At 48.3% G+C, this 17461-nt stretch overlaps 1 protein-coding gene across 1 annotated transcript in view; it reads left to right on the top strand.

Moving 5' to 3' along the window:
* The first annotated feature begins 7018 nt into the window (after positions 1-7018).
* The window catches only part of SLC25A23 (solute carrier family 25 member 23), a 45686-nt gene continuing 35243 nt past the window's right edge, over positions 7019-17461 (top strand). Inside the window, exon 1 of the mRNA XM_081845315.1 lies at positions 7019-7437. Coding sequence (XP_081701441.1) covers positions 7243-7437 — 195 coding nt within the window. The 5' untranslated portion in view covers positions 7019-7242. The remainder of the gene's footprint in view (positions 7438-17461) is intronic.

Raw genomic sequence — 17461 nt, 5'->3', positions numbered from 1 at the left:
GCAGTGGTTTTCAACCAGGGTGCTGTGGCACCCTGGGGTGCTTTGACACTGGGAAACAACATTTTTGTTGCATTGACACCTGCAGTTGTTTTAACCTAATTTTGATGTGCTGATTTCATATCTGAAGTTGGCTTTGTTCTGTAAGCTCTAGGGTTTTTTTGCAATTCATGTTTTTCACTTTTCACCATAATCTTTGTTTTTCGCAACGCAAGAATTCAATATTTTATTAAACACATAGTCAAAGTAGTGCAATATGAGTATAAATGTAAGTGACTTATATAGCATTGAACATGACATGTTCAGTTGGAGGTATGCAAAAAAATGTATTCCCTTGGGATACACAATATACTGGGGAACATTTATTTTTCCATTTTCTGTTGCATGAGATTTTTCAGCTGCTGTTATATGTTCTTTCAATGCTGATTTCAAATCTGAAATCGATTTTCGTGTACGTGCTATAGTTATCTTTCAATTTCTGACTTTTGCCGATATGTCATATTTATACTGGGGATAAGTGGACACTGACACATTTTTGCCTACTTGAAGAAGCCATGGTCTGATCTGAAAAAATTAAGTTTGCAAAACAATAATTACCATGTGGTTAGGGTAGATCAACGTGTCAGTCACTGACGGGCTGCCCGTCTCCCTCCTCAGCGAAAAGCCTGCAAGCGCCGCACACACGCTTCACACGGCTCGTAAAAGGGAGCGCTGAGCAGAGCCTGGGATGCATAAAGGCTCTGCTCAGCACTCCCTTTCAAGAATTTTTTTCCCCTTGCATCCCCCCTCTAAAAACTAGGTGCATCTTATGGTCAGGTGCATCTTATGCAGCGAAAAATGCAGTGGATATTTCACAGAAAACATCAGCTCAACAATGAACCACTCGGCAAATCCCATGTTTGAAATTGCTAGGAAAGGGATTAAAAATAAAACTGCAACATGCACAGTTCTGGGATGACCCCATTTTTCTTACTTATTTCACTTCTACCACACAACTGAGTTCAGAGTTACTGCTCTTTTTTAACCAAAGTCCTACCTTCTCTTTAACACAAAGCCAGCCCAATACCTTTTTGCTGCCTGAAGGGAAGAGCAAAATGTATCTTTGCTGCCCCATTCCACGTACAAAAGCCAAGTGGACTGGCAGCTCTGTTTTACTGCTTGGGAACAGAATAATAATGTCAACGATGCATGGCAAGCAAACCGCATGACACACAGAGCTCTTGTCTTCCAAACCCTTGTCCCTGCTCTGCCCCCCTGTCTTTGGGTTTCTCCGGCGATTGTCTCTCTTGCCTAATGGTAGGGCCTGCCCTGTTTTAACAGAAGCACCTTGCTACAGAAATAAAGCAGGGGACTTCTTTCTCCTGCCTTGGAGATAAAGGTGTGAGGTAGGGAATGAGCTGCCAGGTTTCTGCATGTGTTTCTAAAGACACAGAAGCTTGATCATTTGAAGAAGAAGAAGAAGCTGAAGCTCAATCTAGATAAGGCTTAGGCACTGTTAGCGGGTGGTTCCCAAGACCAGATGGGTGGGAGGTCGCCTGCTCTTGACAGGGTTACACCTCCTCTGAAGGAGCAGGTTTTTAGCTTGGGGGTACTCCTATATCTTTTTTTTTTAAAAAAAAAATATTTATTGGCAGTTTAAAGATTACAAAAGAGAAGGAAAAAAGTTAAACAATACAATACAATACAAAAACAAAAACAAAAACACCACAACCCAAACCCTAAAACATTGAATCAACCAAACAAAACAAAAACAATTAAAAACACATCCATTAATTTCGATATCATAACTTTCGTTCACTTCTTTCAGCGACCTCCTCACACCTCCCTTTTTGTATTCCACTTCAATTAACTGTTTCAGCAATTCCTTTCCATCTTCCTCTGTTTTCTATCCTGTAATTAATCTTAACATATTCTAACCTTGTTTTTTCCCTTTAATACATTTACAATCTGTCTGTACCTAATTCCTTATAACATTTCTGCTAAAGCCACATAACATCATTCCATCATTTTTCTAGCATTCATTAATTTTACAATATTTCTGTAAATAATCTTTAAACTTTTTCCAATCTTCTTCCACCGACTCTTCTCCCTGGTCTCGGATTCTGCCAGTCATTTCCGCCAGCTCCATATAATCCATCAACTACATCTGCCAGGGGGTACTCCTAGATCAGGCATAGGCAACCTTTGGCCCTCCAGATGTTTTGGACTACAATTCCCATCATCCCTGACCACTGGTCCTGTTAGCTAGGGATTATGGGAGTTGTAGGCCAAAACATCTGGAGGGCCAAAGGTTGCCTATGCCTGTCCTAGATCCTTTGCTGCCACTCGAGGCTCAGGTGGCCTCAGTGGCCCAGAGTGCCTTCCATCAGCTTCAGCTGGTGCCCCAGCTATGCCCCTTTCTGGACAGGGATAGCCTAACTACTGTTGTCTATACTCCGCTAACCCAAAAATAGTGCTTCAGGTTGAGAACTTTGTTTCAGGGTGAGAACAGAAATCGTGCTCCGGCGGCACAGCAGCAGCAGGAGGTCCCATTAGATAAAGTGGTGCTTCAGGTAAAGAACAGTTTCAGGTTAAGAACGGACCTCCGGAACGAATTAAGTACTTAACCTGAGGTACCCTGTACTCTGGTAACCTCAAAGTTACCATATTTTTCGCCCTATAGGACGCACCGTCCCATAAGGCACACCTAGTTTTTTGGGGGGGAAATAAAGGGGAAAAAATATTTCCCCCCCAGGTGCGGGGGAGGCCCGCCCGAGCTTCCCCCGACCCCAGTCCCCAAACAGGCAGCTCTCTGCAAGCTGTGGGAGCCCAGGGCTGGCTCCCGCTGCTTGCGGAGAGGTCCACGAAGCCTGGACATGCTGAGCTCCGTGGGCGCAGGCTTCAGCATGCAGGCAACTCTCCGCAAGCAGCGGGAGCGCTCCCGCTGCTTGCGGAGAGGTCCGCGAAGCCTGGAGAGCGAGAGGGGTCGGTGTGCACCGACCCCTCTCGCTTTCCAGGCTTCACCGAAAGCCCGCATTCGCCCCATAGGACGCACACACATTTCCCCTTCATTTTTGGAGGGGGAAAAGTGTGTCCTATAGGGCGAAAAATACAGTAGATTACTGAAGTGCTTTATATGTAGGGCTGCCTCTGAAGATGGTTCGGAAACTTCAGCTAGTGCAGAATTCAGCGGCCAGGTTACTGATCGAAGCAAGACGGTTTCTGCATATCACACCGACCCTGCTCCAACTGCACTGGCTACCAATTAATTTCCAGGCCCAATTCAAAGTGCTGGTTTTGACCTATAAAGCCTTAAAAGGCTCAGGACCACAATACAGTGGCACCTCAGGTTACAGATGTTTCAGGTTACAGACTCTGCTAACCCAGAAATAGTACCTCTGGTTAAGAATTTTGCTTCAGGATGAGAACAGAAATCGAGCGGCGGCACTGCGGCGGCCCCATTAGCTAAAGTGGTACCTCAGGTTAAGAACAGTTTCAGGTTAAGAACGGACCTCCAGAACGAATTAAGTTCTTAACCCATGGTACCACTGTACCTCAAGAACCGTCTCTTTCCATATGAACCTACCCAGACCCTGAGATCATCTTCTGAGGCCCTTCTTCGTGTGCTGCCTCCTCAAGAGGTCCAGAGGGTGGCAACACGAGAACGGGGCCTTCTCTGCAGTGGCTCCCCTTCTGTGGAATGCTCTCCCCAGGGAAGTTCACCTGGCGCCTTCATTATACACGTTTAGGCACTGGTTGAAAACGTTCCTTTTTAACCAGGCCTTTGGTTGAGCTGATTGACATCCTATGCCCTTTTAAAATGTGGCTCTTTTGGGGGGGGGGGTTATTGGTTTGTTGTTTTTAATTTGATTGTATATATTGTGGTTTTTATGTTGATCTTTTCTGTGAACCGCCCTAAGAGCTCCGGGCATAGGGTGGTATATAAATTCAGTCAATAATAACTGGCAGCTCTTGGTGGGAAACAGAAGAGGTCTGGGCTGGCTTTTCTTTCCACTTCCTCTAAGGCTTGCATTACTCCAATCAAGAGCTGGCAAGAAGCAGGCAGGCTCCTTGGGCAATGCCCTGATTCACATTCCTTTTCCGCATGCACAGCGAGGTGGTAGGGAAGATGGAAACATCCATCATTCCGTTCTCTCCACCCAACCTCCCCTCCTCTCCAGCCAGACAAATTGCCCCACCAGAGCGGTGGAAGGAACAAACAAAGGCATTCAAGGCTGAAGGATTTGGAGGAGGGCATGTACGAAAGCAGGAATTAAACCTGGCCATGCTTACGACACTTCCAACGACAGCAGCAGGCAGGGGGTAGAAAAGGAGAAAAAAACCGAAAACCTGCATCCGGCTAATGGGAAGAGATTATCTTTAGCGTCAGTCGGTGGGCAGAGCTTGCAGGAACTAGCCTTTCATGGGCTGTGGGGTTGGATCCAGTCTCCAGATCCCACTCCACCCACCCACCCACCCTCCTTCCTTCTGCTCTGCCAAGAACGCTCAAGTCTTCTTAGTAGGAAGAAGGAGACGAGACAAGGTGCCTTTCTCACTAGCAGTTGTGACAGTGCCACCAAAGAGGATAGCTTAAAGGGGTTCAGGGGAAAGGGGCCCTTTAGCCTGGTGGCAGGTCCAACACAGCAGAACTTCTGAAGTTCCCCTTGCTAGCTGGCACCAGCCCATTTAAACATCCATGGGCAACTTTGATCCGAGGCAGCAACCTTATCCTGTTTCAACCTGGGTGGGTGGGTGTGTTATTGGGTTGTTGTTTTCATTTTGATTACAGTGGATGCTCGGGTTATAATAATAATAATAATTTCGCCCATCTGGTTGGGTTTCCCCAGCCACTCTGTGCGGCTTCCACAGAGACCAAAAATACACTAAAATGTCACGCATTTAAAACTTCCCTGAACAGGGCTGCCTTAAGATGTCTTCTGAATGTCAGGTAGTTGTTTATCGCTTTGACATCTGCTGGCAGGGCATTCCAAAGGGCAGGCGCCACTACCGAGAAGGCCTTCTGCCTGGTTCCCTGTAACTTAACTTCTCCCAGTGAGGGAACTGCCAGAAGGCCCTTGGCGCTGGACCTCAGTGTCCAGGCAGAACGATGGGGGTGGAGACACTTCTTCAGGTATACTGGGCCGAGGCCGTTTAGGGCTTTAAAGGTCAGCACCAACACTTTGAATTGTGCTCAGAAACGTACTGCTCGCAAACTTAATCTGTGTGGGATGTATGTTCACAACCCGCAGTGTTCGCAACCTGCAGCGGCGTGTCTGCGTACGCAGGGATTGCTATTCAGCACTTCTTCGCATGCGCAAAGTGCGATTTAGTGCTTCTGCGCATGTGCGACCTGTGAAACCCAGAAGTAACCCGTTCCAGTATTTCCGGGTTTCAGAGCGTCTGTAAGCTGAAAAAATGCAACCTGAAAAAAACCATTGGTCCACCTTTCCCACTATTGACATCTCAATTGGCTCTGATCCTCTCAGGTCTCAGTAGGGCTGGGGTTGGGGGGATGGGATTGTAATGGGAACCTACCTAATGTCCAGTTCCCCAAACCACGGATAGCAGGTGGAACACATCCTTCTCTGAAATCTTGCTAAGCCACTGCTGGACAGTAGAGTGGACTGGGTGGACCAGTGGTCAGACTCTCTGTAGAGGTCAGTTTCACATGCTCCAATGGAGAGTTGAAATTTAAGTAGTGGCTCCCCTGAATCCACATTGTGAGATCATGGCAGAAATGGCATGTGACTTGCCAGGGTATTGAGGGCTGCCGACCCTTTAAAAAGTGAATCGGCAAAGCTGTGCAGGATAAGGCAATTGAGAGCTATGAGTCATTGCAGGGGGTTGGACTAGAATGACCCTTCCAACTCAACAAGTCTGTGAGTCGTCATAGTTGTGCTTTACCTGCAGTTTGCTGGAAGCCGTAAGCGAGAGCCCTCACATCCCATTCACAGGCTTGCAACGGACATCTAGCTGGCCACGGTGGGAACACAGTGCAGACATCTAGCTGGCCACGGTGGGAACACAGTGCTGGATGACGTGGGGTCTTGGGCCTGATCCAGGAGGGCTCGTCTTAGGTTTCTCTGAGCTCCTGATCTGCAGCCCTGTCTGCAGTTCTGTGCACACTTACCCAGGACCCTGCCGGAGCTGCCTCCTAAGTCACTGTCTGCAGACTTGCTGCAGGGAATGTAGTAAGGTTAAGGCTTACTGGGAAATGATACATAATGAAGTGAAAAGGATGTTTAAAATAAAGTTTGTAAGAACAAAAACCAGAAGCTTTTCTTTTGGTAATTATAGGGACAGAACTACCTAAAATGTATAGAAATTTATTCATGTATGCTACTACAGCAGCAAAAATATTACTCCCAAAGAAGCAGAAGTCCCAGAAAAAGAAGAATGGATACAAAAACTTATGGAATATGCAGAAATGGTGAAACTTACTGGAAGTATAAAAAATCAAGATAACAAACTTTTTATAAAAGAATGGAAATGGATGGTTGAACATTTACGGATAAATTGTAAACAGATGGGAACCTTGGCAGGATTATTGTAATAATAACCCACAGTTTCATAAGAGTATATATTTAAAGAAGATGAATAAATGAGCAAATTAAGTTAATTTGGATATGCAGAAGATATTAAAAACAAATTTGAGGAACTGCAGAAAGAAGTCAAGTTTGGAAATGTCAAAATGATTGTGAAATCAGTGAAATGTACAAACCTGAAAAATATAAATTTAAAAATTGTTAATAAAAAGACTTGTTGCAGCAGGGAAAGTCTGCTTGCAGGGAAAGACTCCGGAGGGCTTCTTCGGGCAGGCGCAGCCAAGACCCGGCGACAGAATGGCCGCTGCGGGAGAAGGCAGCGCCGCAGCGCGGCTCGGATCCTGCGCATTCGCCGAGCGCGGGCTTGCGGAGCGCCTAAGCCCTCCTGACGCGGTCGGCCCCCTCCCTCCCTCCCTCCCCCTCCTTCCTTCCCCGCCCCCCGGAGGCGCCTTAACCCTTCGGCGCCCGTGCGGCGCGCCTTCCTCCCGTTTTCTCCCGCTAAGCGGGGAGGGGCGAGAGGAGGAAACGGCCGAGGGAGGCGACGCCAAGCAGCCGTCGGTTAAATGCCCTTGCGCGGGCGGGCGGCGGCGGAGGCGTCTCCGTTTGCGAAGCGAGCCTGCTGGAGGCCAGGCAGCGGCGCGATGGTGGCCCCCGGCCCGTCGGGCTCCTCGGCGGCCAGCAAGACCCGCCTGTTGCCGCCGGGGCTCCGGTGAGAGCCAGGATGCTGGGGCCCCGGGAGAGAGCGGCGCCCCGCCAGGCGCCCCCCGCCGAAAGCGCCCGGGACCCCGAGCGACACCAGCGCTGGGCCAGCCTCTTCGAGCAGCTGGACACCAACAAGGACGGGCGCGTGGACGTCCACGAGCTCCGCCAGGGCCTGGCCCGGATGGGCATGAACGCCGGCTCCCACGCCGAGCAGGTGGGTGGCCAGCGCGGGGAAGGCGCCCGGGGCGCCCCGGGGAAACGGAGGGGGGGGGCGCAGGGCGGGAGACCCTCGGGGCGCAGGCGTCGGGGGGCACGCGGTGCCCCCCCCTGCTCTCCAAAAACCCCTTGCAAAGTGAGTGGCCCCTGGACGGGGGACCCGCTGGCAGTGGCGTAGCGTGGGGGGTGCAGGGGGGGCCGACCGCACCGGGCGCAACATCTGGGGGTTAGGGAAATCCACGGCTTAGGGGGCACAAATCCACGGGTTAGGGGGCGCAAATCCAAGAGTTAGGGGGCGCAAATCCAAGGGTTAGGGGGCGCAAATCCATGGGTTAGGGGGCGCAAATTACTTGCCTTGCCCCGGGTGCTGATAACCCACGCTACGCCACTGCCCGCTGGACCCTGGAAGCGCACGGATCGAGCTGTTCGCCGGCGCCGCTGCAGCCGGATGCAAGCGGCGACTCCCCGAAGGCAAAGGAGCCCCTTCCTCTCTTGCATCTTCCCTTTCTCCGGCGGGGTGGTCTCCTCTTCTCCGCTCTCCCGAGGCCAGAAGGGAGCCGTCTGCTGGCGGGGACGCGGGGTTGCGCTGCCCGCCCGGCGGCTGGGGAAGGGGCCTTCTGCATCTTGCACAACCGGCGAACGGGACGGATTCCGCCCCCTTTACGCGCACGACTCCAGCATTGCACTGAAGCTTTCCTTATGAGTCAGCTCTGCTTCTACTCCGGCACCAGAAAAGGGCTCTGCCCCCGCCTCCCCCCCCCCACGCCCGGTTGTCAGAACGGTGACAAAATAATTTCTCCCGCTTTACAGTGGCAAAAAGAGGTGACAGCGTCGAAGTGGGTGCATGCCTTCCAGCCAGGTCTAGGAAGGAGGGCAGGGCGCCTGTGGTTTTTTTCCAGGGATCTGTTAGGAGGTGGGGAATTTCTCCTGCCGCAGCTTCTCACCCTGACAGGTGCCACACACACCCCAAATTGAAGAAAGCATTAAAGGTACAAAAAGCCTTCTCTTTGCACCCTGACAAGTGCAAAGGGACGTGCGCGCGCACACATATCCAGGAAGGATTTAATTTGGGTCATGGAAACTACATTGAATGCCAGGGATCAACAAGCGGAATATGCTAATAAAAATTCCTTTGAACATGTGCAGAATGTATACGCAGGGTAACCGCAGTGTGCCCTGCACTCAGGAGGATTAGAAGCTGGGCTTTCCAGGACAGCTGATACAGCTTTTGGACATGCTTCTAAGTAATTGCCTGTTTTGTGCAGTGAGAGTGGCTGTGCTAAGTCTGTTGCAGCAAAAGCAGCAGTAAGTCTGTGGCACTTTTAAAGATGAACAGAACTGCTATGGTAGGGGTGGGCTTTGGTAATCTTTGGTAGTATGGCGCCCTGAGCAAGGCCAAAATTTGGGGCCCTAAATGGGTCTTCTCAATTTTGCACCCCCTCAGCTTGGCGTCCTGTGCGAAAGAACTGCCCGCACCACCCTAAATCTGGCTCTGGTTGTGGCACAAGCTTTTGTGGATTTTTATTTTTTATACACTTATGTACAAAGTGTTGTCAGGTTTGTGAATACGTATATGGATGTAGGGAGAAAAATAATAAACGGTGGAGTCAAATGGCAATTAAATGCTGCTGCAGAGGGGGCTAACCTTTGACGTCGCTGGACTCCCAGCGGCTCCAGCCAAGCAGAGGTGAAACTAGGCTTTATTTCACCCGGGTCAAAGACCCAGTTTGGCATGCGTGCGTGCGCGCGCGCGCGCACACACACACACACACACACACACACACAGGCTGGGAGCCTCAATGGCACCCCTCTGTAGGCTTCACTGGGGGCAAAATACCTGGCTAGCCCTGCTCCCCATAGCTGCAGCTCTGCAGCCAAGCATGACCAAAGGTCAGGGATGATGGGAATTCAACAACTGGAGGATCACAGGCTAGCCACCTTTGGGCTAGTGTATCGCAAACAGTGCCATGAATCCATATGCCTACCCAAACCCACTTCCTGATGCGCTATTATTTACATTGACCAACAAGCAAGGTTGAATCCAGGTTAATGGTTAATGGTAGTCCTGGGGCAATATATAATTATAATTCTGGGAGCACTGGGAGAAAACAATGACTATCTCAATCATTTGCCCTACTGCCCTTAAGATATGCATATTAATGTATTTATTCCTGTGAAAGGAAAGTAATTTTGTTGTTTGCTGCCTGTCTTCTGTACTTTTCCAGATGTTATTTTGCAGCAGCTAGCTAATGCATTGTTAGCAATCTCTGTACCTTCATCCAGAGAGCACAGGGTGACTTGTGTGGTTATTCTTTAAGTGTCTGCCTGTGGATCTATTGCTTTATTTAGCTCTGCTGCTTGGAATAGTCTGGTGAAAAGGAGCAGAGGTTTAAAGTAGGGATGCCAAGCCTGTGGTCCCCCTGAACTTGCTGGACTCCAAGTCCCATAATCCCTGACCACTGACTCTGCTGGCAGAGGCTGATGGGAGTTGAGAGTCCAGCAACATCTGGAGGGCCACAGGTTCCCCACCCCTGGTGTAAAGAGCCGTAATGAAGGTATCCTTGCCTTGGGAAGAGATATCTGGGGTACTTTGCAGGAGAACGGTGCTGAGGCTGTTGCTGCTCAATATTTTCATTGCTGACCAGTAAGCACATCCACTGACTTCACTTGCTGAGTTATCAGATAAGGAAAAGAATGCTTGAGGGTATTCACCTCACCTGAAGGGCTCTGTTAAAAAAGGACTGAGTTCACATGGAATTCAATGGCACATGTGGCTTGGAAGTTAACCTACCGTGGCTTGTTCACTCAATGAATTCTCAATGTGTGCATGAGCTGGCTCTGATGTGAAGGCACAGAAAATTGTGTGTGTGTGTGTGTGTGTGTGTGTGTGTGTGTGTGTGTGTATTTCATAGAGAAGTGCTATGGGGAAACTTGATAGAATTAACAAATACTTGGATGATAAAAAATGGTTGCTTTTTTTCATTTCATTTTCATTGGAAGGAAGACACTGGTGAAAAGGAATAGCAGTGGTGGACTTTGGGCTCTCAAATTCCAGTGGTGTGAGGAACCTGAAACCCTCCAGATGTTGTTGGACTGCCAGCACAGTCAGTGGTCAGGGATTATGGGAGTTGGAGTCCAGCAAGTTCAAGGCTTACAATTCCCATTCTTCTTGACCATTGACTATGATGGCTGAGGCTGATGGGAACTGGAGGCAAGCAACAACTGGAGGGGCAGAGATTCTCCATTCTTGATGTAAGGGATAAGCATTTGTTGTTGTTTCAACAATTATCTTCTCAAACGAGAGCTAGGTAGCTGGCAACACAGTGGAATTCCACAACCAACTGGCTTGAAGCCAAACTTCTGTTTGGTAGCTCATATTCTTTATTTTGAATTCGGTATTTTAAAACAAAAGCTGGAACATGTTGCCAAGGAAACTAGCAGCCTAAAAAAAAATTCAGGAAGATGGTATAACCCAGTGCATTGATCTCACCAGCATCTAGGTCTCAGCAAATCATGCCATTTGAAGTAAAAATACACAACTCATAAAATGTTGAGGTGACATCTCAAGGTCAAAATCTCACATTAGAAATGTGATATATGGAAACCATCTTGATATGAGGATTGGACGAACAGAAAAATTCACATAGGATTATAATTGGTGTTTAATAAAATTATTTTTTTTAAAAAAAAGAAATGTAGGCAAATTTCAAAAAATTTATTTTCATCCTTTGAACAGGCAGCTTGGTGAATTCTGGGCTTAAGGAGGAAGAGGCAGCTGGAAGTACAGATATCACTTTCTAATTCTGCCACCTTAACTGACAGTGCAAAGTGGACGTATTCAGAAATATGTGCATTTAGGAATATAGCCTGACAGTCAGTGCAATACTATACCCACCTACCCAGAAGCAAGTCTCATTGAGTTCAATAGAGATTACTCCCTGGTAAGTGAATAGAAGATTGCAACCCAAGAGATTCTTCCAGTTTTCTGCATCTCAGTTTCTCAATCTTAAATGAGAGAGAGAGAGAGAGAGAGAGAGAGAGAGAGAGAAAGAAAGAAAGAAAGAAAGAAAGAAGAGAGAGAGACCCAATGCTCTGTACTCAAGCTTTATTAAAGTTATGCCATTTTCAGCACTAGCCAATAACCCATTTCTCTGACACTGTTGTGAAATGTGAGCTATTACAAAGAGGAAGGAATGTTAATAGTGTTTATCCTCAGCATGCACTCCAATAGCTGCAGAAATGAAGTGCAAGACAGGTCAAAAACTCCACGCAGCTGCACTCCATAATATGTGCCCCAGGATCCTTTGTGCAAGGATGTTTGTCTTGGGGAGGTGTCATGGTGTGTACAGTCTGGAATGCACTTTTCGGTTTGCATCCCTCTTCCTTAATGCTCCTGGATGCATTGTTGAAGCCGTTGGAATCAAATGCTGGGGTATTGTGCAAACTAGGTGTGCTCATTAGCAGATTTCCTTCACATATTTCCCACCAACTGCCTCAGGATCTTGTCATGCCCTGGGATGCCGTGATCATAGAACTGGAAAGGTCCCTGTAAGCCGTGTGGTTCAACCACTGCTTAATATGTGGGGGGGGGGGACAATCTGTCTCTTTCACTCTGGCTGGAAAAGAGGTTCCCTTCTGAAAGTGCTTCACACAAAGACTAGGCATGCTCATATATGGAGGAATGTACTGAGGTTGTTGGCCTACTTACTGTTTTAGAATTGTTGCACAGCCCCGTCTAAGAATAACTTTTGCCAGTGTAATGTTGGTGGAGCTTGTCAGTTCTACTCCCACTTCTGCTTACTTTCGGTGTGTGAACATATCCTTCCTTAGATCAGGTGTGAGGAACCTTTGGCCTTCCAGATGTCACTGAACTACAATTCCCATCAGCCCCAGCAAGCATGACCAATGGCCAGGGATGGTGAGAGATCAGCAACATCTGGAGATGCCAAAGACTCTCCTCATCTACCTTAGACGCTGAATTACTGTATTTTTCGCTCTATAAGACACACTTTTTCCCTCCTAAAAAGTAAGGGGAAATGTGTGTGCGTCTTATGCAGGCTGCGGGGCTAAGCCAGAAGCCAGAACAGCAAGAGGGATTGCTGTGCCCCTCAGTCCCTTCCCCCACCTCCGGAAAAGCCCCCAAGAGCTGCGCTCCCTTTAAAGAGCTGCGTGGAGCCTCTTGGAGGCTTTCCCCGAGGAGGCTCTGCTCAGCACTCCCTTTAAAGAATATTTTTTTTCTTGCATTCCCCCTCTAAAAACTAGGTGCATCTTATGGAGCGAAAAATACGGTGTGTGGATATGCTATCTCACAAATCTTACAAATGAATAATGCACAGGCAGCGGCAGAGCAAGCTGATCGGACACCTGGGGCAGCGCACGTGCCGTGCATCCAGGGGCGGGGCCAGCCACCGTGGGGCGGGGCGAGCTGGGGCAGGACGTTCTGTGGGGCCTTCATAGGCTCTGCCTGCCTCCTCCCACTCAGCCGCCCTACAGCTGAGGGGGGGACAGCAGTCGGACCGTTCGGGGCAGCGCGGAGCCTACAAGCCACCACGTCACTCCCAGGAGAAACGCGTGGCTCGGACGCGCTGCAGACCCCGCGGTGAGTGCCGCCTGGCATTTTGTCACCCCATTCATTAGTGACACCCGGGGTAACCCGCCTTCACCGTACCCACTTACTCTGCCCATGTGCAAAGGAAGCCTGCAGACAGGAAACTGCAGAGTCACAGATGGGTTCACAGCCATTGGTGCTTTAAAACCTACCTGAGTATTTGGACTCAGCATCATTTGATGGTGAAACCTTCTGTATACACAGTTGGGAAGAATTGTTATCCATGCAAACGGTATGAAAGTTGCCTTTCCTCCTCAAGCTTCTAGCTCCCAATTCTTCATAAAGTTTGAACCACAAACCATGCCAAAGCAGGGTTTGAATTAAGCCAGACTTCAGGAAGACTGAGCTTTGAGAGAACCTGTGTCAGATACCAGGGTTCCCCCAGAAATATGGAAAGCAGTTATGAAATGATGGAGACTGAAACCCTGTATGTGTCTTTACTTGAAAGTGAGGCACATTATGCTCAGTGGGATTTATTTATGAGAAAGCAATTGTGGATGGGCCTCACCTTTAGGCAGGATGAGGTTAAAGGGCAGAAAATCTATTTTTGTTTGTTTTTGTTGTATTTTTACTACCAGTGTTTGTGGGATTAGCTGCCTTTAATGCCCAAAATAACATTGCTAGTCTTGAGCACTGTGACCCTGATGGGCACGGCAGGTATTGTATTTGCTCTTCTGCATCAGGCAACAAAATACTGTATTTTTCCGTCTATAAGACGCCCCCATGTATAAGATGCCCCCTATTTTGGGGGACTTAGATTTAAGAAAATGGGGGGAGATGGCCCTGTGTATAAGACGCCCCCTAATTTTTGACATTATTTTTTAGGGGAAAAACCTAGTCTTATACACGGAAAAATACGGTATCTTCAGCCATCCCTGGTAAATATGCATAAACTATGCTGCATGTCATTCCCCACCACTACCACAGTAAATATTCTGGGTCCGCAGATGTGAGGAATGATGTGACACAACTTCATTCTTAGGAATTGTGCAACAGCCTCTGAGCCTCTTTCTTAATACAAAAGGGGATATCTCTAAATTATCAGCTCTACCTATAGATTCCTCCCACGCCTCTGGGACTGGAAGAAAGGCCAGTTAGAGAGCATGGCTTGCTGGGTGTGAACTGCAGCTTTCTGAGCCCTTTATCAGCTCTTTCTATGTGAAGAAGACCTTCCACACCAGGCATAGACAAACTTGGCCCTCCAGATGTTTTGGGACTACAATTCCCATCATCCCTAGCTAACAGGACCAGTGGTCAGGGATGATGGGAATTGTAGTCTCAAAACATCTGGCGGGCCAAGTTTGCCTATGCCTGTTCCGCACAAACCAAAGCTGCTTTCTCAGCAGGTGGGGAAAGTTTGTGATCTCCGAAAGGTTTGTTGCAAAGGATCTTCTTATACCTGCTAGGGAAAAAACCCCACCCTTTGGAGTGTGTATCTGTGTGTGATGAAGGTGTCCCTACACATACGTAACCAAAAATGTGAAAGTGCCCAAGGCAGGAAGCCAAATGGGCCGGACTTGGGGATTGAAACAGCCAAATAAACACAGGCAGTTATAAATAGAGGGTTGCTCATGGCTCCCTCCCAGTTATTTTTAACCTGTCTGTGGTGGCCTTTTTGCTGTCACGGAGGTCCCTGGTGACAGATGAGGAAATGAGCTGGGAGCTCTGGAATACCAGCTCCTTCTTAAAGGGAAAAGGGAAGCCCTCCTTCCTTGGAGGTTGGGTGGCCATCTCCCACGGATGCTTTAGCTGAGATTCCTGCATTAGAATCATAGAATCATAGAATCATAGAGTTGGAAGAGACCACAAGGGCCATCGAGTCCAACCCCCTGCCAAGCATGAAACACCATCAGAGCACTCCTGACATATGGTTGTCAAGCCTCTGCAGCGGGCTGGACTAGATGACCCTCGAGGTCCCTTCCAACTCTACAATTCTATGATTCTAAGTGGTGGCTCATGGCCTGGTATGACCACTAAATGGCAAAGGGGACTCAGAGGCGACTCTAGCCTTCCCAGTCTACATGTCCACACACCACATTTCACCTGCCTGCATGTTATCCCACCCCCATCCCTGTGCTGTGTATACATAAGGAACTGATCCAGTTTCACCATCATAAACAAGATATGGTACCTACATGGGGATTGAGGAGAGAAGGAGAGATCCAGTTGCAGTCTCCAGATTCGTTTTTGTCCACAGCTGAAGGATAGAGAAACCACAATACACACACACCCAGCAGCTTTGCTGCTCTTCCTAAATTGAAAGCGGTGAGCGCCTTGTTTAAAAGGACATCAAAGAGGAAGCTACAAAGAAAAGTCCAGTCTCAATCCAGATTGTGTTGGCTGTGGTGGCACAAAGATCAAGTTTGTTCTGCTGATAGATCCTCTGGCTGCTGCTTGACTCTGAACTTTTATTATCCCAAGCCAGCCTCCTTTCCCACACTCCCATTATTTGTCTCCCAAGACCAGCAAAGATAGTAGTAGTAGCAGTAATAATAATAATAATAATAATAATAATAATAATAATAATAATTTATTCATTTATTCATTCATTCATTCATTCATTCCCTGCCCATCTGGCTGGGTTTCCCCAGCCACTCTGGGTGGCTTCCAACAGAATATTAAAATACAATAAAAAACTTCCCTAAACTGGGCTGCCTTCAGATGTCGTCTAAAAGTCTGGTAGTTGTTCTTCTCTTTGACATCTGGTGGGAGGGCATTCCACAGGGCGGGTACCACTACCGAGAAGGCCCTCTGCCTGGTTCTGAAAAAACCAACCCCACCAAATGCTGTCAATCTATTGGAACGTTCTTATCCCTTAGTTGTGGGAATTATCTGTAGTCCATGCTGGCTGGCACAGCTTGCATGAGGTAGAGTGCTGCAGTCCTTGCTCTCCAATGCCATTTCTTTGCAGGGAGAGTAAATAGGATACAGTCTTCTGTGTCCTATTGTGTCCTATCTTCTTGTAGGAGATCCACTAGCTGCCTGTGTGAACCTCCATAAAAAGCTTCAATCAGCAAAACGCTCATTCTCCTATACGTTTCCAAAGTTGCCCAGGATTTTTATGATGACTTCTATGAAAACATTTTTCTTTGGCACGCAATGTTCTCCTCCTTGTTGGTCCCCTCCTGGAGGCCGGCGGTAGCGCACAGCCTCCCCGGCTCCGCCTCCCACTCGCTCTCCACCCCGATGCTGTGAGTGTGTGTGCTTGGGGGATTGGGGTCAGTGCACCCGGGGATTTTTTTACGCCTTTGGCACCAAGGCACAGAATGCAGTAACCATTTCCTTTAAACTGGCTCTGCTTAAAATGACAAGCAAAGTACAAGCAGTCACACAGTTGCAAAATAGAGGGAAGAATACATAGAAACTAAGCCTTACTGGTTTCAATAGGGTTGTTTTCAATGTAGCACTAAATAAGTACAGTCATACCTCGGGTTACGAACGCTGCTGGTTGCATGTTTTCGGATTGCGGACCACACCGAACCCGGAAGTACCGGAACGGGTTACTTCCGGGTTTCGGCACTCTTTCCTCACCTGTGGGAGGGGGCTCTTGGTTCTTTCTCCTTCTATTCCCCAGGTAGGCCCTTTAAGTACTCATTTTGCATATGTAGACAGGAGGCCAATGACAACTTGACTTAGGGAAATGGTGGGCAACTCAGGCCCCTTCTTCACACCCAGGACTTGGCACTGCGAGGAAAGTTGAATACCTTCACGACTGGGGATTGAGCAATGCGCTCTATGTGGGGCTACCTTTGAAGGTGACCCAGAAACTACAACTAATCCAGAATGCGTGACTGGGAGTGGCCGCCGAGACCATATAACACCGGTCTTGAAAGACCTACACTGGCTCCCAGTACATTTCCAAGCACAAGTCAAAGTGTTGGTGCTGACCTTAATTTAAAGCCCTAAACTGCCTGAAGGAGCGTCTCCACCTCCATCGTTCTGCCCAGACGCTGAGGTCCAGCGTCAAGGGCCTTCTGGCGGTTCCCTCACTGCAAGAAGCCAAGTTACAGGGAACCAGGCAGAGGGCCTTCTCGGTAGTGGCACCTGCCCTGTGGAACGCCATCCCACCAGATGTCAAAGAGAACAATAACTGCCAAACTTTTAGAAGACATCTGAAGGCTGCCCTGTTTAGGGAAGCTTTTAATGTTAATAGGTTATTGTATTTTAGTGTTTTGTTGGAAGCCGCCCAGGGTGGCTGGGGAAACCCAGCCAGATGGGTGGGGTAGAAATAATAAATTATTATTATTATTATTATTAAGGGAGAAGCAGCATCAACCCACTGTTCATCCTGCCTCTGCACAACCTTCATCAGGCAGTAGCATCCATGGTGACTCGCTATCTACCCTGCAGGAGAATGAAATGAATGGAGAGGATGTTATTCTGTGACAGCCACCAATGTTAGCTGCTATGCTGA

Source organism: Podarcis erhardii (assembly GCF_964252035.2).
Source record: "Podarcis erhardii genome assembly, chromosome: 17".
Taxonomy (NCBI): Eukaryota; Metazoa; Chordata; class Lepidosauria; order Squamata; family Lacertidae; genus Podarcis; species Podarcis erhardii.
This window is presented reverse-complemented; position numbering and strand designations above follow the sequence as displayed.